General features: G+C 42.2%; 1 protein-coding gene across 2 annotated transcripts in view; it reads left to right on the forward strand.

Annotated features, from left to right (window-relative positions):
* unc5db (unc-5 netrin receptor Db) overlaps window positions 1-25,591 on the forward strand; it is a 394,916-nt gene that overhangs the window by 267,982 nt on the left and 101,343 nt on the right. Inside the window, exons 7-8 of one of the 2 annotated variants that reach the window (XM_072433137.1) lie at window positions 17,924-18,088; window positions 22,547-22,579. In XM_072433137.1, the coding sequence (XP_072289238.1) occupies window positions 17,924-18,088; window positions 22,547-22,579 (198 nt within the window). The remainder of the gene's footprint in view (window positions 1-17,923; window positions 18,089-22,546; window positions 22,580-25,591) is intronic. The other variant, XM_072433138.1, reaches the window with a different exon arrangement.

Genomic DNA, 25,591 nt, shown 5'->3' on the forward strand with positions numbered 1-25,591 from the left:
TCCACTGATCTCATTTCCTTTATGTAAAGCTAGATCTGACCTGTACTTGGCCTTGTGGCGTCACCTGATCGCTATGGAGATGGATATGTTAAATGCCATACTGCGGAACATTCCAGACAAAGCAATGTCAGCTCCGTGGAGACAAATAGGTGGTGTACCTCCAAGTTTAATAGTTTACCTTCAAATCTCTGTAAATAAACATGTTCGAAGTAGATTATCCTACAATTCTATTTCTCTTCTTAGTTTAATATCAAGGTTGCAATGATTGTTTGACCGTTACTAGGTGACTGTAAACCACAAATACAGACTCTAAGAACTAAGAAAAGAGATCCAAACAACTACATTGTGTCAATTTATTGAAGGGATGGCATGTTCATTTCATCTATAAAGTATTTTCTAATAATTATTGTTTTATAAAATCTATAGTAACCATAAAGTAATGATATTTTTCCTTATGAGACAGTGGCTTCACTGGTAAGAGGTGAAATAAGGGTCTCAGGGAGAAAAAGGCTGAGAACCACTGCTCTAAAACACATTTAAAAAGACCATTTTTATATAACAAAAGACAGTGAAAAATTCGAATCAATAATATACTTTTTCAAAATTCTTAATTAACCTTCAGTCACCATATTTCAACCTTTATGTTTTTGATAATGTATTTAAAACCTTTCAATATACAATATAACTAGTCGAATACTAAAATCCTTGTTAGCTGCACCTATAAGTGATCTGTTCTTTTCCTCTGTATCTACCTGCGTTGCATCAATGAAATTTCCCCACGTGGGACAATAAAGGAATATCTTATATCTTATCTTATATCTTATATCTTAATCAGTGTAAAATAAATACAAAGAAACATATTATTTGTTTAGAGTCAACATTTATTTTTCCATACTTATATATTGTATACAGCAAAACATGATATGCTAAAAGTAAGAATATACATCATCCAAATGCTGGCTTCATTATGCAAACAAAAACATGTTGTAGAGAGAAAAGATGCACACAAACAACACGTGTATCTAAACTGAAAGCTTTAGGTGGCAGACAGTTCGGCCTGATATAAACAAACGCATGTGCAGCTCGTGTCTGGGATGTGCGAAGGTTAAGGGATTATTCTGCACAAGTGGAGATTATCGACGCCGCGCACGAGCCAATCAAAACGCGCCGACAATCTCCTCCATCCACGCTGAGAGACCGGCCGCTTGAGACGAGCAGAACCTGAGAGGACCCAACAGAAAAACACTGAATTATCTGAATTATAGTGGATTTGTACACAGAAGGAGGAGGATTCGTTACTCCCTGGTTTGAAAGAAGTGTGTTTTTTGGTAGAAAGTGTTTGTTGAATGTGGATAAACTGACTTGCTCACACCACACTAAACATGTACCTGGTGAGTTAGGCTGTTAAGATGCATTTTGAAAGGAAATAGGAGAGAAAAGGATTGCCCGGTTGTCTCTTGTTGCTAGTGTGAGTTGACAAAAATAGTGCTCAAGTGACATTTTATTGTGTTTTGTGTGTCTTATTGAGTATTGAGAATATTTATAATGAGCTAATGCAGGAGTATAATTGTAATTTAATGTGTGTTTTTATTGTCATATGCACCTTACTTTTTATATTTTCTTTTCCAAAATTAATGCTTTTGTACATTTCCCCAATAAATAAAGAATAAAATAAGGAATTGGCTCAATCTTGATACTGATTTTGATACACAGTGAGAATATAGAATGTAAAATACTTGTACTTTGTTTATGTTAGAAGATGGTTTTTATACTTTTTTTTTACTAGTTTAATTTTTGATACTTGATACTGACATCCCTACAGTGCAAAGTAGTGGTCGAAGAAGAAAATAAAATATTTGTTTAAGAGTTTATTTCCCAATGTAACATCAGATTTATGAATGATAAAACTTACCCAAGAACCCAATAAAAGAAAATAAATAAATATTAGCTGAAAGAGCGGTACAAGAAACATAATTGTTCAAATCATTTAAAATCTTCAACATAAAGCTTCAGTAATTTGTAACTTTTATTTCAATACTTAACAACTATTCTTACTCAAGTAAAAGAATGGTGCCAAAAACAATTTTGAGAAGTACAATTATTTTAAAAAGTAAATACAACTAATAACCAAACAAGCAAAAGTAACTGAAGACTTCACATCTATTCATGAGTCTGAAGTGACGTCACACACTCGTAGCTACTGCCACCTTGAGGACAAAAGCCACATGTTCACTGTGGGCTGCCCCAAAACAAAAGAGTCTTTGTTTTCTGTCCACAAAGACCAGTGGACTTACTGACATCACTCCAGACTGAGGCTGAGCTGCTTGTTTCAGGTTGTTAGCAGCTGGCTAATGCTAGTGGCTATGCTAATAAACGATAGCCTACTTGCAGACAGTTTTAAGGAGCCTCATTTCCAACTGAGTGTTATATTTAGGCTCAGACACAAAGTCCGTGCTCTTGAAAGCTTTGAGGACGTGTGGACGAAGAAGAGCAGATGGAAATGTCCACAAAAGTGTATCTCTGCTTTTAAATGTCAGCAACTCCTCTTCAAGTATAAACCCTTTAAATTATCAGTTTTATGCTCTGACTATTTGCTCAAACAAATACGTCACATGATTGAAACCCATCTATAGCCATGTTATAATATAGTACTGATTCATCATGCAATGTTCGAATAATATTAAATAATATGAAGTGATACGATCCCAATTTTGAACAATATAAAGATTCTCCATGGATTTGAAGTTGAATAAACCACATGCAATAAGGCAATGCAGTCTAAACTACAATTGGACAGCGATCCCAAGTGTAAACCAGTCTCTCGACATTGCCCATCGTGAATAAATATGATCTTAATCTTGTTGTCTGTCACTGTCACTTTGTAAACGCAACATTCAATCCAGCACTATTTGGGAATGTTCTGTTTTCTGTAAACGCTATATAAAAGTAGGACAAGTGGCATGTAGTACACTCTCAAACAGTCAAGAGACTAAAACGTGTTTTTAAAGATGTCACTTTCAACCAAAACAAACCCAGCACGGCTCTGTCGTTTCTGTATGGCAGTCTCAGGGCATCCTCTAATGTGAAATACACATAGACTTCATAATCACTCAAAGAGATCGGTGATTCTCAACAAGTCTACTTCAAGGGCCCCAAACATTTTAACATGACCTATTTTCTTAGCTATTCTTGTTCCTGTTATTATTCATTGTTTGCTCTTTATTTCTCAGCTTCAGAACTTAAAATAATGTGTCTATTGTATTATAATGTGTCATTGCTTTTTATCAGTCAGGCGTTCCCTCATTTATTAGCAGCAGCGGTAATTACCATGACACAAAAATAATAAGTGTAATGAACCTGATTTGACAACAGAAATGCTCAGAACGTGTCTGGCAATGATTTACGGACCTCCACAGTTAGGACGTCTCAAAATTGTGTGTTTTCTGAGGCTCAGTGGGAGAAGACCTCAAACAGGAGTCAAGTTAACTTTAAGTCAAGTTAAGTTTAACAAGTGTGAATGAAGCTAAAACAACTTTTGTGTAAAACGTGTCCGTTATGGGACGTAATTGCCGTGGTGTTGTCATGGAGCGGGTGGTGTCCTGACGGAGCTGGTGGTGTTCTGATGGAGCTGGTGGTGTCCTGATGTACCTGATGGTGTCCTGACGGAGCTGGTGGTGTCCTGATGTACCTGATGGTGTCCTGATGGAGCTGGTGGTGTCCTGATGTACCTGATGGTGTCCTGATGGAGCTGGTGGTGTCCTGATGTACCTGATGGTGTCCTGATGGAGCTGGTGGTGTCCTGATGGAGCTGGTGGTGTCCTGATGGAGCTGGTGGTGTCCTGATGTACCTGATGGTGTCCTGATGGAGCTGGTGGTGTCCTGATGTACCTGGTGGTGTCCTGATGGAGCTGGTGGTGTCCTGATGGAGCTGGTGGTGTCCTGATGTACCTGGTGGTGTCCTGACGGAGCTGGTGGTGTCCTGATGGAGCTGGTGGTGTCCTGATGGAGCTGGTGGTGTCCTGATGTACCTGGTGGTGTCCTGACGGAGCTGGTGGTGTCCTGACGGAGCTGGTGGTGTCCTGATGGAGCTGGTAGTGTATTGACGGAGCTGGTGGTGTCCTGATGTACCTGGTGGTGTCCTGACGGAGCTGGTGGTGTCCTGATGTACCTGGTGGTGTCCTGACGGAGCTGGTGGTGTCCTGATGGAGCTGGTGGTGTCCTGATGTACCTGGTGGTGTCCTGATGTACCTGGTGGTGTCCTGATGGAGCTGGTGGTGTCCTGATGTACCTGATGGTGTCCTGATGGAGCTGGTGGTGTCCTGATGTACCTGGTGGTGTCCTGATGGAGCTGGTGGTGTCCTGATGGAGCTGGTGGTGTCCTGATGTACCTGATGGTGTCCTGATGGAGCTGGTGGTGTCCCGATGGAGCTGGTGGTGTCCTGATGTACCTGATGGTGTCCTGACGGAGCTGGTGGTGTCCTGATGTACCTGGTGGTGTCCTGATGGAGCTGGTGGTGTCCCGATGGAGCTGGTGGTGTCCTGATGGAGCTGGTGGTGTCCTGATGTACCTGGTGGTGTCCTGATGGAGCTGGTGGTGTCCCGATGGAGCTGGTGGTGTCCTGATGGAGCTGGTGGTGTCCTGATGTACCTGGTGGTGTCCTGATGTACCTGGTGGTGTCCTGATGGAGCTGGTGGTGTCCTGATGTACCTGGTGGTGTCCTGATGTACCTGGTGGTGTCCTGATGGAGCTGGTGGTGTCCTGATGTACCTGATGGTGTCCTGATGGAGCTGGTGGTGTCCTGATGTACCTGGTGGTGTCCTGATGGAGCTGGTGGTGTCCTGATGGAGCTGGTGGTGTCCTGATGTACCTGATGGTGTCCTGATGGAGCTGGTGGTGTCCTGATGTACCTGGTGGTGTCCTGATGTACCTGGTGGTGTCCTGATGTACCTGGTGGTGTCCTGATGTACCTGGTGGTGTCCTGATGGAGCTGGTGGTGTCCTGATGGAGCTGGTGGTGTCCTGATGTACCTGGTGGTGTCCTGATGTACCTGGTGGTGTCCTGATGGAGCTGGTGGTGTCCTGATGGAGCTGGTGGTGTCCTGATGGAGCTCTGACCCTTGGCGCCCTCTGCTCCTCCGCCCGTCGTTAGCTGCTCCGGGCCGGTCCTGTCTCGGTCTGGGTCTGTCACTCAATCACCACCAGACAGACACAGTCATTACAGCAAATGCATCTGTCATTCAGCCTGACATGCACTGATCACATGTCACTGCTGTTTACCTGCCCCAAATATGGACTCTCAGTATCTTCCTCAGAGCAGAGGCTTTCTGTGGTTAATGTTGTGCGTTATTATACCGTGCCCTCTACTAACAAATGAATTGTGTTAAATTATGCGTCTTTGTCATTCAGCTTTGTTAATTTATCACATCATCAACGTTTCATTGTTTAACCTGGCAAGAAACATTATATTGTTTTCCAATTGGGATTTTACAATATCAAGAAAATGCATTTATCATCTAGAAAAGTAAGGGTTTTGTGGTCAACATGTATCAAAAAAAGCAAAATGTCCCTAAAACAAGAGCACAAAGAAGTGCAGCTGAAATGTCTCGTTTCAAAAACATTGTTTAGATGATTTTTGAAACGTTTTCTACATTTTTCCACTCCAGGACGATTGGGGCGTGGCGCTGACTCTTTTCTAAGAATTTGTTGGAGAAAACCTTGGAATTGGTACGAGAACTGGAGAGTACTGCAGGAGCATTAGCAGAACATGAACCACCAATCAATCGAAACGTCTCTTTGAAACCTTTTGTACCGAAGATCTCAACGTTACGTCACCACATATTCCATCTGTGTTGCATATGGTTGAAAAGGGTTCAAAGGTCATCTTGGCAATGTTTTAGAGACGTCTCACCTCATCTAAAAGTAATTTTCAATCTGATAGACCTGACATAGGAGCTAGAATTTATACTGTATACTGAAAAAAGGAGATCTAGATTATGGATTTATTGTTATTGCTATGACGTCGCACTCATCATATTTCTCACTCCCAGGTCCGAAGCGCATCCGGCAGCTCTGTGGTTCACCGTTAGCATGCTAGTTGCTATTAGCTTTACTATCATGTTAAAAACGCTGCAGGGAAAGTTGTGAAAAGTGCTTGAAAAGTCATTGCAGTGAATAATTAGGATGTTCATATTGAAGTCGGTAAGTGAGTGATGACACGGTTTGAAATGAATCAGTAAGATAGAAAACATGATATACAGCATCTTCAAGGCAGCACATCCACCTTGAATAATTTCTTTTATAACAGTATCCGTGACGACAACACTTCTCAATCCAGGTCTTTTGTTTCGAGAGTTAAAAAAACAACAGCGTTTTTTTTTTACATTTCCGCCGACAAAACTGCTGCTAGTCTAACGTCCACTCGCTTTATGAGTCCGAGCCAGTTCTTTCTCTGTTCTTATCCAACGGAAATCGATGAAAGGAAGCGTCTTTGTCCTGTTTATATTGATTGCTGATCTATTTGAACAAAACGGGGCCGAGCGTTGTGGCACAGTGGCAAAAACAACACAATCAGCTGTTAAGTTGTCATGCCTGCACCGGGTAATCCCACGGCACCAAACTTTTCACTTTCTAAGACTAGTTTCAGGTCATTGTACCATGTTGTTGTCTGCCAGGCTCTACCTCGCAGCTGTTAAGTGCCTGTTTAGCATTGGACTGGCTTGTTTCTGCCAGTATTTATCAAGGGCATTGTTTTAGTTGGAACAGGAATATCACTGCCACATGATTCTTATTTCTCATGACCTTCCTTCAGTGTAAACTAACAGTGTCCGCCATCTTTGAGTGGGGGAACGATAACGAGACAGTGGGTCGAACGTGGACGCTCAGGGATATTTTTAGAGGGGCGACGGCTGGCTTGTGTCTACAGGAAGAATAAAGACTGACGTTTTTTGAAGTCTGTGTAGAAATCAGATAGAGCCACATGTCGGGTGTTGAGGGCAGAGAAGGGATTATAATGTACCATATTGACAATAAGACATTTTGGCCACTTAAACATAGTTATTTTTGCACTTTAAAACAGACATCGTGAGTGGAAGTAGATCAAGTAGTTCAACCCCGATATGGCAGTAGTGAAGTTGTTTAAATGAGGTACAAACGTTAGCTGCTATGTGGCTAGTTGCTGCATCTTAGGATAGGATATTTAGGCACTTTTATTTATTTTTCTAGCGCGTTTATGGGACTCGTCTCTTGAATGTTCATTGTACAGTTTAAAAAGGATAAAACGATATCTGACGTTCAATTATGTGGTATCACATTATGGTAAGTACACTTTTAATAGCCTTAATAAAGCATGTACAGAGACTTACTTTATAATAAAATAATGGATTAGAGTTTTTCCGGTTTTGTAACTACAAAATGAATAGCCTAACCTCTAAATTAAGTTGCTGCTAAGCCTGAAGTATTGTTAATAAATAACAAAGTTTTTGTTCATGCTTTAAAAACGATAATTAGGGGCCATACATATAAAGTGGTACCATTCATTTTTTAATCGATTCGCATATTAATGACCGATTATCGATTCGTACGTCCAAAGATCGATTTTTTATTTTTTTTTAATTAAAATTATTTTCTACATTTTCCTCAGTGAACTTCAATCTACCTGCAAGAAAGATAATTCAGGACTCCTGGATTATCTTTCTTGAAGGTAGATTGACCCTTAACCTTTTCATCAGTCTTCCATCAGTAACTACCAATACTTGTAAGATTTGCTGTTTAATATTGATATAATACTAGTTTTAATATGTTGCATCTCTACACAGTCATGAAGTGAAGGAAACGGTTCAAATACATTTTTCATTTTTAATAACATTAACCCCCGGATCGAATCGAAATCGGATCGAATCGGAAATCAGATCGAAATCGGATCGAATCGGAAATCAGATCGAAATCGGAGCGAATCGGATGGAATCTGAGAAAATCGAAAAAAAACGATTTTGAAACGTAAAAATCGGAATCGATTCTTGAAATTTGAATCGAAACCCAGCTCTAATAATAACAGTGCTTTAATTAGCCTTTGTAAAGCATGAACACTTAATTCATAATAAACAAATAGTATTGTTAAGAATGTTTCAGGCTTAGTAACTACGTAATTACCCTAGCCCGACTTATAATCCCTTAATTAAAGCCCCAGTAAGTAACTTTGTAGCTAATGAATTTACTAAAATAAAGACTTAAAAATAAAACCATGTTAATTTAGATTTTCATTTTAGATTAGTTGTGCTCAACAGAAAAGGTTTAAATTTGATATCAAACATAATGAATAATATCTGTTTGAGGTATCATTGAATGTATTTGACATAAAGTATTTCAGATTTTTTCAATTCAAGAAAAAAAAATATATTTGGCCACCAAGCATTCATACATTTTCCAGTAGTCTTATTTTGTCCATGACATGTTGTTGAAATTGACAGTAACTCCGCTCTGAGCTCTAGGTGTTGTGTGGTTGCCGAGGGAAACATCACATGGTGTTAGAAGAGTCAGCTCAAACTAAAAATGAAAAGGGCACCAATCATCATAAATATCTGACGCTAAAAAAATGCTACAGGTCGACGCCATTGCTGACGCCGCCCCCTGCTGGTGTAATGGTGCGTCCCTGTGGATTTGGTAAAGGTCATGTAGGTTAAAATTTAAAAACAGGAAAAAAAGAACACAATTGCACCACACTAGTAATGAACGTTTGGAGCTGGAATTGTGGCAGGTTTGCACTGACTAGAGACATACAAGACTCGTTCACTCTTACACAAAAGTGTGGCTGATCTGAGACTAATCCTGAAATGAAACCTGGACTAGACCAGGACAAAACCAGGATCAGAACAGGACCAAACCAAGGCTACATCAGGTCTTAACTGAGCTCAAACAAGAACAAGTGTGAATGCAACCATGAGCCATTTTAAATGTGCACTATGTAACTTTGGTGCTTGTCTCCATGGAGATGTTATTTGACTGGACGGTGTTAAATGTATCTTGAGATGGATGGGCTTGACATAAGAATAATTTGATTAAATCAAGACAGAAACATTAATACAAGTTCAATAATATAGGTGCATTAAGTACATACATTTTAGCTACCGTGCTTTTTGGACTTTAAGCCGCTACTTTTTTACCACGCTTTGAAACCTGTGGTCATTACAATGGTGCATCCAATTTATGGATGCACCATATAAACGGCCACGTTTATATGCCACGGGCACTATAGCAGGAAGCGCACACTGAGCCATCAGTAGACAGTGGTCATTGTCCAGGGGACACGTCAGGTTCTCTCTATTTTAAGCGTCAAAATGCTGGGTGTTTTATTACAATCAGACTCATATTCACAGAGAAATTAGTCTAATGAGGAAGTGAATCTAGAGGCGGCTGAACGCACATGCGGAGCGTGGGCATGTGATATACGGCGGTCTGCAGTTTAGAACCTGCAGCATTGAAATGAGACTTTCTTGGGCAGACCTGACTCTGTCGTCAAAAGAGAACCCCGGGATCACTACCGTAGATCATATTTCTGTGTAAATATTTCATGTTACAACGTAACACTCTCTCGATAAGTACGAGCTCAGGAGCAGATGAACCAGATGTGAAGATGCAGACACAGGCAAATCAGCTCACACAAGGAGTCATCAAGGACAGAGGGGACAGTAGTGACAGAGGGGACAGTAGTGACAGAGGGGACAGGAGGGACAGTAGGGACAGAGGGGACATTGTGTTTTATTACAATCCAACTCATATTCACTGAATATATGAACTGAAATGAGTCTAATTAGACCCACTGACCTCGGGCTGAGAGACCCCCCCGCCGGTCAAAAGATCGGTGTGGCCCGTATGTACATTTTGTTGCAGCTGCTTTTATTCAGGAGCGCTCTATAGTCCGGAAAGTATGGTAGTCACAAAGTACTACTTGTATCCATGGAGATGCACTGTAATTAGCATTAATAATGCATGAACAAAGCCTTAGATGGAATGGATGGAATCAAGTGGTTTCTAAGCCTAAATCATTCTTACTAAACAATTGTTTTCATTTTGAATTGAGTCTTTGTTGTTTTATTAAGCCCATTTAAAGTGTAGTTGTTATAAACGGTTACTGATGTTTTTGCTTTGCCCAGAAAGTTCCACAGTATGGAATAAAGGTATATGTATCTCTATCCTCGCGGTCGGCACAGTGATGTTTTTTGGCCAGGACACGAGCTTAACAATTTGTGTGAAGGGGCAAACTACAAAAGAAAGTAATGGGCAATTTTACTCTACTCTACAGGCCACAAATAACCCCAAATGACACACGGCAATATCTCACAGCAGCAGGAAGCGCTGTGAGGCTAAATATGCCTTTGTACAGGTCCATATTCAGGGCCATAAGTCTTCTGGTTGTTTGTATGACCAGACTATTCATTTTGCAAAGCGTCTCTCTCACTCATTAATGTACAAATGCTGGTGATCAACTGATGAGAATGAACTAATTACCTGTGAATTGATGTGGTAATACAAACTGTAAGAATACATGTATTTATTAACCTTCATTTAACCAGTAAAAAAACATTAGGATGGAAACCTCTGGGCCAAACTTGCTGCTCACAATTATAAAAAAAAACATTTACACATTGAGACAATTAAGAAAGTTCATGTATAGTAAAAGCACATGACATGAACACAGGGCATGTGACTTCCAGCTCTCTGCACAACCACAAATAGACTACAACTGAAGCTTTTTCTTCACTAATAGTCTTATAGATTAGAGTTAAGAGGACCACTCAGCCCTGGTTTTAACGGACTGAAGACATTTAGAGGCATTTGTTGTTGCATTTACTCAAAGAACATTACCTTAATCCAACAACAGTAAAATGGCAGTAGATACATGATTTTGTGCAATGAAGACACCTGTAATAACATACAATAGATGCTAAATAGAAATGTTTAATGCCGTTTTGTAGAACACTCCATGTTAAAGTGTTTGTCATAAGGCGCTGGTACAGCTGGCAGCCCGGTGTAAACGCTCTCTCTTCTTTCTCACACTTATTGTGCTTTATCTCCTATATTTTGTAAATATAGTTAGTATATTTTTTCTATTTTACTGTACGATAGGGACACGCGCTGGAATAGTTTTTTAATTCAACTGTTTTGGACTTTTTTCGGCTGGATTTGAGCGTTTTTCGTCGTGTTGTTGTGACGTGAGCTAGCACCAGCCCCCCCCTGCCCTCCGGCCGCGCTAAAGTACGCCGTGTCGTCGGTACACGTTTATATACACGTTTATATACACGTTTATATACACGTTTATATGAAAGAGGAACTTCACGAACGATCGGGACACGCACTGGAATCGCTTTAAATTAACTTGTTTTGACTTTATTCGGCTGGATTGAGTGTTTTCGTCTTGTCGTTGCGATGTGTCTTGGCTCTGAGTCCCCCGGCTCCGGCCCCACCCCCCGGCTCCGGCCCCGCCCCCCGGCTCCGGCCCCGCCCCCCGGCTCCGGCCCCGCCCCCCGGCCGGCGCCGTACCGCGTTTACACAAAGGAGGAACTCATGAAACTGCGGAGAACAGTCGTCTTACCCGGAGATCGTCACGTTATCCCGTCGCAATACTGACCTAACCTAATACTGATGTGCAATTCTGTCATATGTGCAATTGCTGTTGGAATTCATGTGCAATTCATGTGCAATTACTATGAAATTCATGTGCAATCTATGTGCTGTCGTGACACATATTCATGTGCAATTACTGTCGGGATCACATGCAATGGTATTTATTTATTTATTTATTTGTCTATGGGAGTTTTTGTTTATTTATAGGAGATCTTCTACTGAAAGTGTTTTTCAGACTTCCTATAAGTGATCTGTTCTTCTGTATCTACCTCTGTATCTACCTGCGTTCTTCTGTATCCTACCTGCGTTGCACCAATGAAATTTCCCCATGTGGGACAATAAAGGAATATCTTATCTTATCTTAAAGCCCTATCCACCTCCCGTGCTGTGAAAAAGTAATTATTATTTACTTAAAGAAAGTAAGTCTCACATAGAAAAGTATATTCTTTAGTATCGAAATTGCGACAATATTAGAACTCGGACACTAAAACTGGACTAGATCTGGTGACGCTGTCAGTAACTGTAATCTAATCCATGTATTTTTATTATAACACATTACTGTATTGACTTCCTTAAAATTGCAATCCTTATAAGAACAGTTACAGCGTGCACCTCTAAATACAGCGTGATAATACTGCACCTCGACGCTCCCCACTTTGAACCCGTTTCCCGCTTGTATTCCTCGCTTGTCTCTAATGGTGGGAGATGAGAGGCTTCTACACAGAGCTCCGCCTGATGCAACCCGGTGCAGGCAGAGAGCCGCCTGCCGGTACCTGGAGCGGGGCCGATGAGCGCATTCAGACACCGCCCGCCGCCTCGTGCAGCAGGCCGGAAAACAGTACGCACTCACTCAGCATGGTCAAAGGAAAGAGCGATACAGCGGCGTTCCAAAGCCCAGCGTGTCGTTTGCATCACGAGTTGAAGGCGCAAAAACACAGAAGAAGACTCAAAACAAGCGGCGGAGCAGCTGCTGGAGGAAACGTCGGTGCTGTGTGTTGTGGCATGTGTAGTGTTCTTTTCCTTTGCTTTATTTTTTACAGTCGGATGGGATTTGTGATGCAAGGCTCGGTTCTTCATCTGACTGTCATGTTCTTGGTGCTGTACACGATTGTACTGTTTTAGTTCATTTTAAACTGTTTTAGTTGAGTTTATTTGCCATTTGCAGTTAAAAAAAGGGAGTGTCTGCAGTGTCTGCAGAGCCGCAGCGCGCGGCCAAAAAAGCCATGTTATTTTTGTGCCGGCTGCGCGCCGCGGCTCCTGAAACTGCACGCTATTTGACCGCGTTTTAGCGCCGTTTTAGACCGCGCCGGGTTAAGGTTAGGGTTAAGATTAAGGTTAGGGTTAAGGTTAGGGTTAAGATTAAGGTTAAGGTTAGGGTTAAGGTTAAGGTTAGGGTTAGGGTTAGGGTTAGGGTTAGGGTTAGGGTTAGGGTTAAGGTTAGGGTTAGGGTTAGCCATGAGGCTATAACGGGCTATAAGGGAAATGCTGCGGTCCCTGAAACTGCGCGGCCATTTGACCGCGCAGGCTCTCCAGCCACGGCCAAAAAAACACTGGAAAGACGTGTGTAAAAAAGCTCAAAGCGGCATAACAAGACAAGATAGATAAAAAACAACCACACAAACAAAGCGAGACATAAGTTACAAAACACTCAAAGCACATGAAAAACATTGTGAACACGAGTTAATAGAAATAATAATAAAAAGTGCCAGATCCTAATAGTTAAAGTGCATAATTGAACTAAAAAGATTTATATATTTAAAATGTTGCTAAAAAAATATACAAATGTTATTCCAAAATAGAATTGAATAATTGATGATCACACTAAGAAATTACCCAGCAAATACTGGGCCAAACTCATGTAATGTCACAATTTGTTATATTTGACAAATGAAAATATATGAGAGCAACTTTAGTTTGTTGAATTAATGTTTAGAGGGTCATAAGTATAGTTTATTTGTGCTAGAATTGGTGTGTCCCAAGTGTGATGTCACTTCCTGTTATTTTCTACAGATTTTTCAAAGTTTGCTCCACAAATGCTCGATTGGTGTAAAACTATCATCTATATGTACAACAGGTATAAATGCACCAAATAAAGTCAAAGTCTTAATTATTAACCTGATGAGTTTATAAGCCCTTTTGACAACTTTCAGAGGGCAAGTTTAGTAACAGTAAAGCTAACAAACATTAGCATGCTAACAACGCACTACCTTTTTTGTGTGTGGCGAATATAACGCTCTATATTAAGATGCAGACAGCACACAGCGGTCTCATTTCCACCTTAAGAGATGTTTTTACAACATGTCTGTACTGGGACAAAGCACATTTGATTTTATTACGTGACAAAATCAGACTTCTGTGCACTGTCTGCTGCAAAAATTCCAAAAAGGCAGTTCCAAGATTGACTTCGCTTTGACGGCCCGTTCTGCTTCACTTCACCGCCTGAAAACAACTTGTTCTAAGGCCGTAAACACCCAACAATTCAAGCATGTGAATCTTAACAATGTCAGACGGCGTGGGAGAGTTAGGAAGTAGCGAGTAGATTTAGTAGTGCATACTGCCTCCAAGTTTTCACACTAAAACTGTTTTATTTTTTCACTGCAAACCAATTTTTCTGTTTTTACTTAATTTTTCAAAAGGTTTATTGACTTAAAATAAACATATTTATGTATTATAGTTTTATTCTTAGGTTTTATTTTTTTCTCAAAGGTTCTGTTTCTGATTTTTACTGTCTTAAAAAAGTGGGAAAAGAAGAGGGAGGGGCTCAGCGGTGCATTGTGGGCATATGATTTTTTTTTAACAGTTTAACAGTTTTTACCATGTTTGCTGTGCTAAAGTGTACAATAAACCTGCTTGTAATGCATCGCTTTTTTACATTTGATTAATCTACTGCGTACCCTGGTAACCCTGGACAAGGGTTAGGGTTTTTTAGCCTAGCCTAGTTAGTTTAAATTAGTTTTATAGACAAATCGCCACTACACTTATCACCTAATTATTCACTGCGATTTAAAAGTTTACAAGCAGTTTTCCCGACTTTCAGAGGCCACAGTCAGTTTTGCTGAACTAGCATGCACTTCCTGGTTTCTGAACAGTAAAAACATTCTACAATTATGAAGATGACCCAAAATGCTGTTTTTACAATATATCTGCACTGAAGAAAGACAAATGTTAATTTATTACGTGGAATGATTTGGTTATAGCCATTTTAATAAGATTCCCAAATCCCCTCTGCAGCTAATGCCGACAAAATGATCCAAGACATGTCCAAGGTTTAGTCCTGTTTTAGTCCTGGTTTCCGTCCTGGTTCAGACCTGGTTCAGACCTGGTTCAGTCCTGGTTCAGACCTGGTTCAGTCCTGGTTCAGTCCTGGTTCAGACCTGGTTCCGTCCTGGTTCAGACCTGGTTCAGACCTGGTTCAGTCCTGGTTCAGTCCTGGTTCAGACCTGGTTCAGACCTGGTTCAGTCCTGGTTCAGTCCTGGTTCAATCCTGGTTCAGACTTGGTTCAGTCCTGGTTCAGTCCTGGTTCAGTCCTGGTTCAGTCCTGGTTCAGTCCTGGTTCAGACCTGGTTCAGACCTGGTTCAGACCTGGTTCAGACCTGGTTCAGTCCTGGTTCAGACCTGGTTCAGACCTGGTTCCGTCCTGGTTCAGACCTGGTTCAGACCTGGTTCAGTCCTGGTTCAGTCCTGGTTCAGACCTGGTTCAGACCTGGTTCAGTCCTGGTTCAGACCTGGTTCAGACCTGGTTCAGACCTGGTTCAGTCCTGGTTCAGTCCTGGTTCAGACCTGGTTCCGTCCTGGTTCAGACCTGGTTCAGACCTGGTTCAGTCCTGGTTCAGTCCTGGTTCAGACCTGGTTCAGACCTGGTTCAGTCCTGGTTCAGACCTGGTTTAGTCCTGTTTTAGTCCTGGTTCAGTCCTGGTTCAGACCTGGTTCAGACCTGGTTCAGTCTTGGTTCAATCCTGGTTCAGTCCTGGTTCAGTCCTGGTTCAGTCCTGGTTCAGACCTGGTTAAGTCCTGGTTCAGACCTGGTTCAGACCTGGTTCAGTCCTGGTTCAGACCTGGTTCAGACCTGGTTCCGTCCTGGTTCAGACCTGGTTCAGACCTGGTTTAGTCCTGGTTCAGTCCTGGTTTAGTCCTGTTTTAGTCCTGGTTCAGTCCTGGTTCAGACCTGGTTCAGACCTGGTTCAGACCTGGTTCAGACCTGGTTCCGTCCTGGTTTAGACCTGGTTCAGACCTGGTTCAGTCTTGGTTCAATCCTGGTTCAGACCTGGTTCAGTCCTGGTTCCGTCCTGGTTCAGTCCTGGTTCAGTCCTGGTTCAGACCTGGTTCAGTCCTGGTTCAGTCCTGGTTCAGACCTGGTTTAGACCTGGTTCAGTCCTGGTTCAGTCCTGGTTCAGTCCTGGTTCAGTCCTGGTTCAGACCTGGTTCAGTCCTGGTTCAGACCTGGTTCAGTCCTGGTTCAGTCCTGGTTCAGACCTGGTTCAGTCCTGGTTCAGACCCGGTTCCGTCCTCCAATCATTTGCCTCTCCAGCCAACAGCTAGAAAACACAAGCAGATGAAAGGTGTCGCTATGGTCCCTGTGAACATCAGAGGAGAAAATTACCTTCCACAATGCCCACAAGACTGTATTATACTGATGGGAAGCCCTGCCAGAATCTTCAGGCGCCATATGGTCCCCCCAAGTGTTTGTGGAGCTAAAGCAGATGAGCTCTTTGTTGATCGGATGACAAGGCGCGGCAGAACCCCGGCGATTAGCATTCTATAGTTTCAAATCCCATTGTAACAGCCGGCCCACGGGTTAATGGGGAGAAAGTGTCTCTCAAGCTGTACCTGCTTTTCACCCTTTGGCTCAGAGTGTCGGCGAGATTTATGGGCGAACGCGGGGCCCCGGTGTCTGCCCGCAAAGGAAATATCCGCACCAACTGTTCACTAAATACGGAAAGGCGAAGTCAAAGTTAGGACGAAGTTGAGGTGAGTTATTTTGGGATGAGTTGTTTGTGAAGGGAAAGTCAAAAAAGTTGATTAGAGTTGGAGGAAATGAGAAAAGACGAGTTGGATCTGAACGTAATAGGTTTATAAAAAGGTGAATATGTCTTTTTTTTTCCTTTTATTTTGTTAGCTTTCATGATGTTGGAACCTGACTAAAGATTGCGTGAGTTTAGCTTTGCCACCCAAATTTTAGAACTTCCAAAGACAAATCTGGCTCATTAGCATGCGACGTGGATGCCGAGTTGTTATTAGCTTTGACAATTAAAACGGGAAAACAACAAATGTGGTGTCAGATCTTTCTTTCTGGTGCATCTGTGACGAAGTGCAAACAGAGTTTGTCAACCATATGTGCTCTTCCCGTGGTTGGATTGTGTCGCGGCTGAACAATAATTCTTCAAACGGTTGTTATTCCACATTACTATGAAGCCAGGAGCGGCCTGTAATCTTTGAAACTGAAAAATAAAAGTGTGAAGCTGGAAAAGCACATTTTGAATGCGAAAAATAATGAATTTATTTCCAAAAGTTGACTTTTATCCAATTATAATTTGAAGTTTCAAATTTATTTTCAGTTTAAGATTTTTTTTTCTTCTTTTTATTACACGTTCAGATTTTGTTTTCCCCTTTTTTAAATGATTTTTGTCCCGTAGGCTTTATTAGACACGACAGTAGAGCATTAAACAGGGATGAGAGAGGGAAGGACATGCAGCAAACTGTCGGGGGCTAAATTCAAACTCATGACGCAAGAGCAGCAGCAGATCTTCTTTTCAAGTTTCAAATCCAGACCAGACCAAAGAAAACACCTCCTGCGGCAAAAGAATAAAAAAGTTTGAATTTAAAACTTTAAAATATGGGGGAAAAAATGAACTTGAAGAAAAAACTATATGAAACCTGGAAATAAATTGGAATATTAGTAAACAAATATTTTGAATGTCGGGGGGGGCGTCGGGCGGGGTGGCGGGCGGGGCGGCGGGCGGGGCGGGGGGGCGGGGCGGCGGGCCGGGTCCACGGTGAGGAGGTGAGGAGAGGCAGAGCGGGCAGCACCAACAATGTGTGTGATTTTAATTGAGCTTTTCCTGTTCTGTCGCACACTTTGAATTACCTTATGTACAAATTTAGCTCTACAAATAAATACGCCTTGCCTAGATTTGTGTTATTTTTATTTTATGCTCCAGTCGCTGTACTTTTATTTAGCCTAAGTAACAAAATACCTTTTCATGAACTACTACAATCACTCATTCACAGCTAAAGTGCGTTTCAGTGCGTCGCCGCCAATTGATTCTCCGTGTTTTTTGTTCCCCCTTCGCTCGTGTTGTGCAGTCGACGGCGGCTGGGACGAGTGGAGCGAGTGGACAGTGTGCAGCGTCCAGTGTGACCGGCAGCGCGGCCGCGAGTGTAACTCCCCGGCCCCCCGACACCGAGGGAGACTGTGCGAGGGGCCCGGCCAGGCCTCCGAGAACTGCACCAACGGACTCTGCACACAAAGTAAGGACCATTTAGCCACGATCTTTTACGTGTCCACATTACTTTTATTGTTGTGTTTGACATCTTTTCAAGTGGGATTGCACGCTGATACATGACTTTTAAGTGCCTGCCAATGCCCAGTATCAACCATTAACTGACATAAAAGTGATCCAAATATAGAAGTAACTATAATGGAACCACCACATGTATAAATCAAATTATTATATTCAAATCCAATGGGATGTATAATTACAAAAACATTGAACATGATGGCCAAGCTGTTTTGATGTTTTGGGACAATTACCCTATCACTACATGAAGCCCAGCACCCGCAGTCAATCATGAACTGGTGCTAGTGCGGCCTCTGCAGCTCAGTGAGGCGATTCTGGAGCTTCTGAGCTGAGTCCGTGAAATGAGGAGAAAACTCAGATGTGTCCTTTATCTGCAAGTGAAGGCTCTCAGTTCAACCATTCAACCATGTTTAGCTCGTTATTCTTGCTCAAAGTTGTGTTTTGGTTTGAGTTGTTTTGTCCTGGACTTGAGGCTTCAGTGCTCAGAAAATGTCTCGTGTCCCATTCGCATCGTCGCCCATAACCTCATGCCCAGTTGCAGTTATTTGAAAAATTCCGACTCCAGGTCATAAGCGTCGGGTTCAACTGCAACTCTACAAACATAAAAACATGTAAATGAAAAGCTGCTGTTTGTGACAGTGAAATGTCATTATGAAGAGGTGGGGCTTCTCAGTTTGGCAGTTTTGAACAGGAAATCAACAGAAAAAACAAGCCTTTTTAGATCCTGAATGTGTTTTCTTATGAGGATGGTGATCTACGTGAACATATATAGTTTCTTATAGCTTTTAACCATGTTTATTGCACTTATCCTGAAGTGTTATGTGACTTTTTACATCATTATTTCAATATTTCACACTTACAGCTGCAGACTGGCAGCCATTCTGCTCCCTTGTTTTGCTCACACCAAAACCCAACTGGGCTAACACATTCACAATGCCAAGGCTCTGTAATGTTGAGGAGTGTTGCCCAAGGGCCCTGCTGTAGTGAGAGATATTGTCTGTATGTTAAAAAAAAAAAAGAAAAAGAAGTTATTCAGAAGAGGGTTTGATCTGGATCTCATTTAGGTGAGGTCAAAGTCGTATTAAAGTCATTGTTGAGTCTGTAAACTCTAAGGCTAACTAGCTTTAAGTAGAGTTTTCTGATGTTGTGTGCTTCTGAAAAGAAACATCTTCTTTTACTGGTGAGGAGTCCAGATAAATGACATAAATATCATTCAATAAAGATGCTTTGTATACTTTCATATGAGGATTGGCTCAATCATTCATTTTTTCGACTTGACGTGACTCCAGGTTAGCATCAGCAAAGTGATCCAGCAACGGACAAGGATAGAATTCCGTTTCTTTGAATGTCTACGATTCAAAATACTGTCTATATTGTTTAGTTTGAAAACGTTGCATTGTTTAAAACACCAACTGGAGGAAACGCTCAAAGATGCGCGCTATATTGAGGTCTGTGCGCTCATGATGCGTCACATCATACGGGATCGTTCAGACAGCTCGTGTGCAGTCGAGGTCGAGGGTCAAATCCCCATGTGACGAGATGATAATGTCACTGCCTCGCCACCATCGTGTGTTCACTTGTCAGTCTGTGTGCCAGGCTGGATCTACAAGTCACTCTGGAAGAACGCTCCGTGCTTGAACTGAAATGTCATTGCACACTGTGGGTCAGGCCCTCGTGATCACTGGATGACTGAGGATTTCAATGCTCCGCTGCTGGAGTTACATCAGAATCCAGAATGCACACTACTCCAGTGTTAAGAAGAAGAGTGAGTCCGGTCACTCTGCCCTCCATCGCGCCTTCAGCCAAACTCAAACAGAACCGTGCAATCCCATGTGTTTGTTTTAGTGAGACATGTGAAACAAAAGTGCTCATTGCTCACCTACTGTTTAATTTAGAGCTAAATCAAAAGTCTCTCGCCAAGAGACAGAGTTTGTGCTTCACTCAAAGATTCTGCAGAAATCTGTCATGTTTTTCAGTCATGACTTCATTGAACACAGTTCGCAAACTTGTCTCGGCGTTCAACATGAAACAATGAATAATAAATAATAATACCAACGTCTATAGAGTCAAATATGGCATGCATAAATAAAAAATGTACTAATAAAATAAAGTAAAGAATAAAAAATAAACTTGTCTGGGTATGTACACACAAAAATATATAGATGGTCGGAAATAGCACAGAAAGTGAACAGTGTGTCATTAGTATTGGTTGAATAATTGTTAAAGTGGCAGGTGTTAAGTGTTCATGAGTCCAACTGCAGAGGGGAAGAAACTGTTCTTGTGGCGGGAGGTTCTGGACCGGATGGACCGTAGCCTCCTGCCTGAGGGGAGTGGCCTCCTGCCTGAGGGGAGTGGCCTCCTGCCTGAGGGGAGTGGCCTCATGCCTGAGGGGAGTGGCCTCCTGTCTGAGGGGAGTGGCCCCATGCCTGAGGGGAGTGGCCTCCTGCCTGAGGGGAGTGGCCTCATGCCTGAGGGGAGTGGCCTCCTGTCTGAGGGGAGTGGCCTCATGCCTGAGGGGAGTGGCCTCCTGTCTGAGGGGAGTGGCTTCCTGCCTGGGAGTGGCCTCCTGCCTGAGGGGAGTGGCCTCATGCCTGAGGGGAGTGGCCTCCTGTCTGAGGGGAGTGGCCTCATGCCTGAGGGGAGTGGCCTCCTGTCTGAGGGGAGTGGCTTCCTGCCTGGGAGTGGCCTCATGCCTGAGGGGAGTGGCCTCATGCCTGAGGGGAGTGGCCTCCTGTCTGAGGGGAGTGGCCTCATGCCTGAGGGGAGTGGCCTCCTGTCTGAGGGGAGTGGCTTCCTGCCTGGGAGTGGCCTCATGCCTGAGGGGAGTGGCCTCATGCCTGAAATAGTCCGTGTCCAGGGTGAGAAGGGTCGGCTGTGATCCATGTCACTGATTGGGTAATCCACCTGTCAATCAAAGCCATCTGAACTGGAGGAGACAAACGTAGTGACCAGACTGTTATTGATCTGTAAAAAAAATCAGAGATATCATCCTGGACTTTCCAGAGGGGGAAGTGGCATAATTATGTAATTTTCCATTCATGCAAAAAATAAAAAAAATAATAAAAAATGTAAAGAAATAAATGAAATCAAATTTGAACACAAAATTAAACACAAATAGACTTACAGATGAGAGGAATCTAATGAGTGATTAGCATTAACATTTGGTCATTGCCACTCAACATTTCTTCGATCATATTTAGGTTTACGTTTTCTTTCTGCACACTTACCTGTAGGTTGGTGGGTAACCTCCGGGTTAACCCAGCATGCAGCAGTGTTGCCCAGGGACACAACACCGCTGCATGCTGCTGTTGTGTCCCTGGGCAAGACCCTTCCTGCACCTCTTCCTCAGCCTGCATACTCTGGAGCATGAATGTGAACGGGGGATGGCTCTTTGATGTTAGGAGCTTGCTTTGCCTTAAAGAAGACCTGGTGTGCTTTTTTGTATTATAGTTCTAATCTATAATGCCCTGGATCATTATGTTGTGTTTAGGATATCTTTAATCCTAATATTGATCTAAAAAATCAGCTTACTGTGGAACATTTTTAATTTGCACCATAATGGATATGGGACACTTCTAAATCCTACGTGTGTCACAGTTTAAGAAAAAAGAATTGCTGAACAAGGTAAGTAAATATCAGTGGAGGTGACACAGGAGCAGTGAAGACCTGGACTGACGGAGCAATGGCGTTTTATCCACAGGAGAAGAAAGGTTATGAAAACATGCATGAATCACTCTGAATACAATGTCGAATGGAGGAACAATTATAATACGATTAAAAGCTCCTAAAAGCCGATTTCACATCATAGAGCCTGCGTCAATTTGACCTTTTTCATTAATTTCATATTTATTTATTTAATAAATGATTGGTAAATTAAAGGGCGTTTCCCTGGATGCTGACTGTATCTATCCATACATTCTGAAGCAGGTTCTTTACTCATAGTCCAATATCAGGTATGGGCCTTTTACCCAAGACCTGAGAGTTATGCAATATTATGTGCTCAATAAGTAATGGGCATTGGAAAACATCTACTACACTTATGCAATACTTTAAGCCATCTCCAAACTATTAGTAGCCGTGCATGACCATCCTGCTTGGCCTTTTGTACTTTGACTTCCTCGGTTTTTCCATTCTTTGCCAATAAACCAGCAATAAAAGGCAGATCCAAACCACAATCATTCATTCTGTTTTATCCAAACTAGTCCCCACTTCCTCTGGACCCTTCTCCCTCTCAGCCTCGTCCTGCAGCCTGACAGTACCTTGATGTGAGAGTAGCGCGGACAGTAATGATGCCCGTACCGTGTACTCGCCCGCAGCGTCGCACCACTTGTTAGCGACTTCACACGAAATCCAATCTCTAATCACCACTTTCTCTCTCTCTTTGTCCCATTCCTGTGTGTCTTTGCAGATCGAAAGCTGCTACATGACGTTAAACCTCAAAGTGAGTCCTCTCTCTCATCTCTTCCCCCCCCACCCTCTCACTCCCCCTGCACGAGCCCCTTAAAACGCACGTAGTTGGGGGTGTTTTCCTCTACTTTTCTTTTTTCTTTTGAAGGCATGGGTGTCGAAGTGTGTTACCTGCGTAGGGAGCTTCCAGTGCACGGGTCATAGGAAAAGATGAAGATGACTTAAAAGGGAAAGATAGGCACAGCGGAGTCAATTAAAGTAGTGCTTTCCAACTAGAAGTGAGCGGAATGAGTGTATGGTGCGTTTCATATACTTGGAATGAGAGGATTTTATCGTTTGTAGGCAACGAAATGGTGGGAAAGGTGTTTAGAGCCAAACATTTTCAAGTTCAAAATAGTATTACTCAAAAAGGACAAAGTGGTGGTCCAAGAAATGACTCAAGAAGGAGTAAAAAAGTATTAAGAAAAACAAATATGTCAGAGTAACTGTGCGGACATAGCATAGGATGTGTGATTTGAAGGGCAAAACATACATGAAAATAAGAATATTTGGCATTTTTTAATCACAGTTGAAAGAGAAACCCAAAGATTTACTTTCATACTGTAACACACGTAACTCAAGTACAAGTACTGCAACGACTCACAGAAGTACAATTTGTCTGAAAAGGTACTCAAGTAAATACAATTGTGTAAATTAAACTAATGCTGCTGGATTTCACGAGTTCAGAATTGTAAACTTAAATAGGAAAGTTAAAAAGCCATCCGCATTTTCATTTTTAGAACGGCCTCTGTAGTTATAAATGCGCTGTTATGCTAATGTTGCTAACGTCTACACAGGGCGTAGTCAGGTGATAAATTAACTGAATCGACTTAGCATTTGAACTGATCTGAACACTTCCAGAATGCATCTTACGTCATTGAGTTGTTGTTGGCGTGTTCATGGACTGGAATACAACACAGAACCTGACCTCTGAGCACCACCCACAGCTGGAGACCACTGCTTTTACCCCACCCGCCTCTGTCCCATGCGCGCCGCTGTTATCAGGATTACATCGTTCAAACCAGCCAAATGAAAGGCTCGGTGTCTGTGAAAAAGCCGTGCATCGTTCGAAGTGACGAGAAGATGTGTCAGTGGAATTTTGTGGAAGGGACAGTTAATATATGAGGATAGATCCTCTTGGGAAGGAAAGGAGGAGAGTAAAACAGAGGAAGAGGATGCAGAGGAGAGAGTAAAATGGATGTTTCATTTTCTTTGACATTCTATTATCACTGAGCTAACTGGATTTTAAACCTCATCGCATGCTTTCTTCTCATTTAACCCATTCACAACAACATAATGTCCTTCTTTTTTTTCTTTCTTAGACGCAGGCGACACTATTTCACTATTTTAAAAACGGCAACAAAGCGTAAAACGTTCTCAGTTTAGGTTGGATCCACGGCCTCTAAAGCGTGCATGTTCTGCCTTTAAAAGCTCTCCTTTGACCCAAGCATGCTTAATAAAGGCAAATCCTCCAGTGAGGTTAAAGAGAAAGGGTCGCGAGCGCCATTGTAATAGATCTTTTTTTGCAGCTTTTATCCCAGTTATGTTGTTTCCTGGCTAAAAAAACCAAACGGGAACAGCCTGGAGTTGGAAACACAAACAGTACTTTGTTGTCAGAAACATGAGATATTCTTTATGACATTTTTAAAGAAATCTTCACTTCTTACATCACTGAATCAAAGTAGGAAGAGAATAATAAGCAGGCAAAGCTCAACTTTTGGATTTTGATACAGGCCCATATCCATCTGCGGAAGCATATTTGTAACTTTGTGTCATCATTGAGCGAGCGCGCTATCCTTGGATAAGAACATAAAAATGACTAGTGCAAAATGAAGGTCCTTTTGCGTTAAAAGTATTTGATTAAGAACCACTCAGAGCCCTTGTGTCATGTGATAAATGGCACCTGATGTACATGTTATTCATAAAGTTTACCAAGTTCAAATCTATATCACTATGAAATGTGTGTCTGTCTTGTGAAGTTCTTAACCTTGGTAAACTGTGTAACTAACCTATCCGTCAGGTGTCATTTATCACTTTTTGCACTTACAGTACAGTACATATGATTACAAAATTTGCAAGTCATTTTTACTCTTAAGCTATTGTGTTCTCGAAGAGTCCTTTAAACATTTTTGATCTTGTGTTTTTGCCGTCCCTCCGAAACACTCGCATAGATCCTCTAAGTTTTTTTAATAATTTAGGTTGTTTTGAGGATCCAAACCACACGTCCGTTATAGAGGTCAGGGGTCCCCAGCCTATTGGTCGCGAAGGGATTTCCAAAACATTTAGCAGTCTACTTGGACTTGTCCCGCATCATTTACCCTATTAGTTCCATTGTTGGCCCGCCCTCTTCCTGTACAAAACATATTATTTGTCAATTAGCCATCAATCAAACGGTGACCTGCAGCCCTCCATGAGCTGAAAGAAAACCAAAACATACAGTTTTTAAGACTCTGTGGGTGAACGATGCGCTGGAGTCTATGATTTTAGTATGGATAACTGATGCTTAACTGTTACTACCCTCGCGGCACTTTACTGCTTTCTCTCCGTGTAGACCTGTATAAACTTGACTCTCTTCTTTCCCTGCAGTCACTTCTCCGAGCGTTTCTTGTCCCCGCTCCTTTTTCTGTTTTTTCGTTACTATGGAGCGCAGGCAGTGAGCGCAGGCGGTGAGCGGGGGGCTTGGTCAGGCTAAGAACCAGACACGGAAAAAACAGATGCGCGGGTGGAAATGACAGCCTTGTTTTGCTGGTGTTGTATTTGATGCTAATCTGCCTCATATTCACTGAGAACGATACAAAAGAGAGAATTAAGTGCAATCGGACGCTAATGCAGCCGACACACGGAAGCACGGCCTCGAAGTCAGACTCGTTCTCGCGGAAGACAAACGTTTTAAATTTACCTACGACATCAAACATAAGCTTAACAGTCCTTAGAAAACCGTTTGCAGCTTCAGTGTTTCCTGGAGCAATGTCACTCAGGGCCTGGGGGATGGGCGGGTTGCTAAGAA

Source organism: Eucyclogobius newberryi, unplaced genomic scaffold, assembly GCF_026437365.1.
Source record: "Eucyclogobius newberryi isolate DKJ021-1_F unplaced genomic scaffold, fEucNew1.0.hap1 SCAF_6, whole genome shotgun sequence".
In the NCBI taxonomy this organism is placed as follows: domain Eukaryota; kingdom Metazoa; phylum Chordata; class Actinopteri; order Gobiiformes; family Gobiidae; genus Eucyclogobius; species Eucyclogobius newberryi.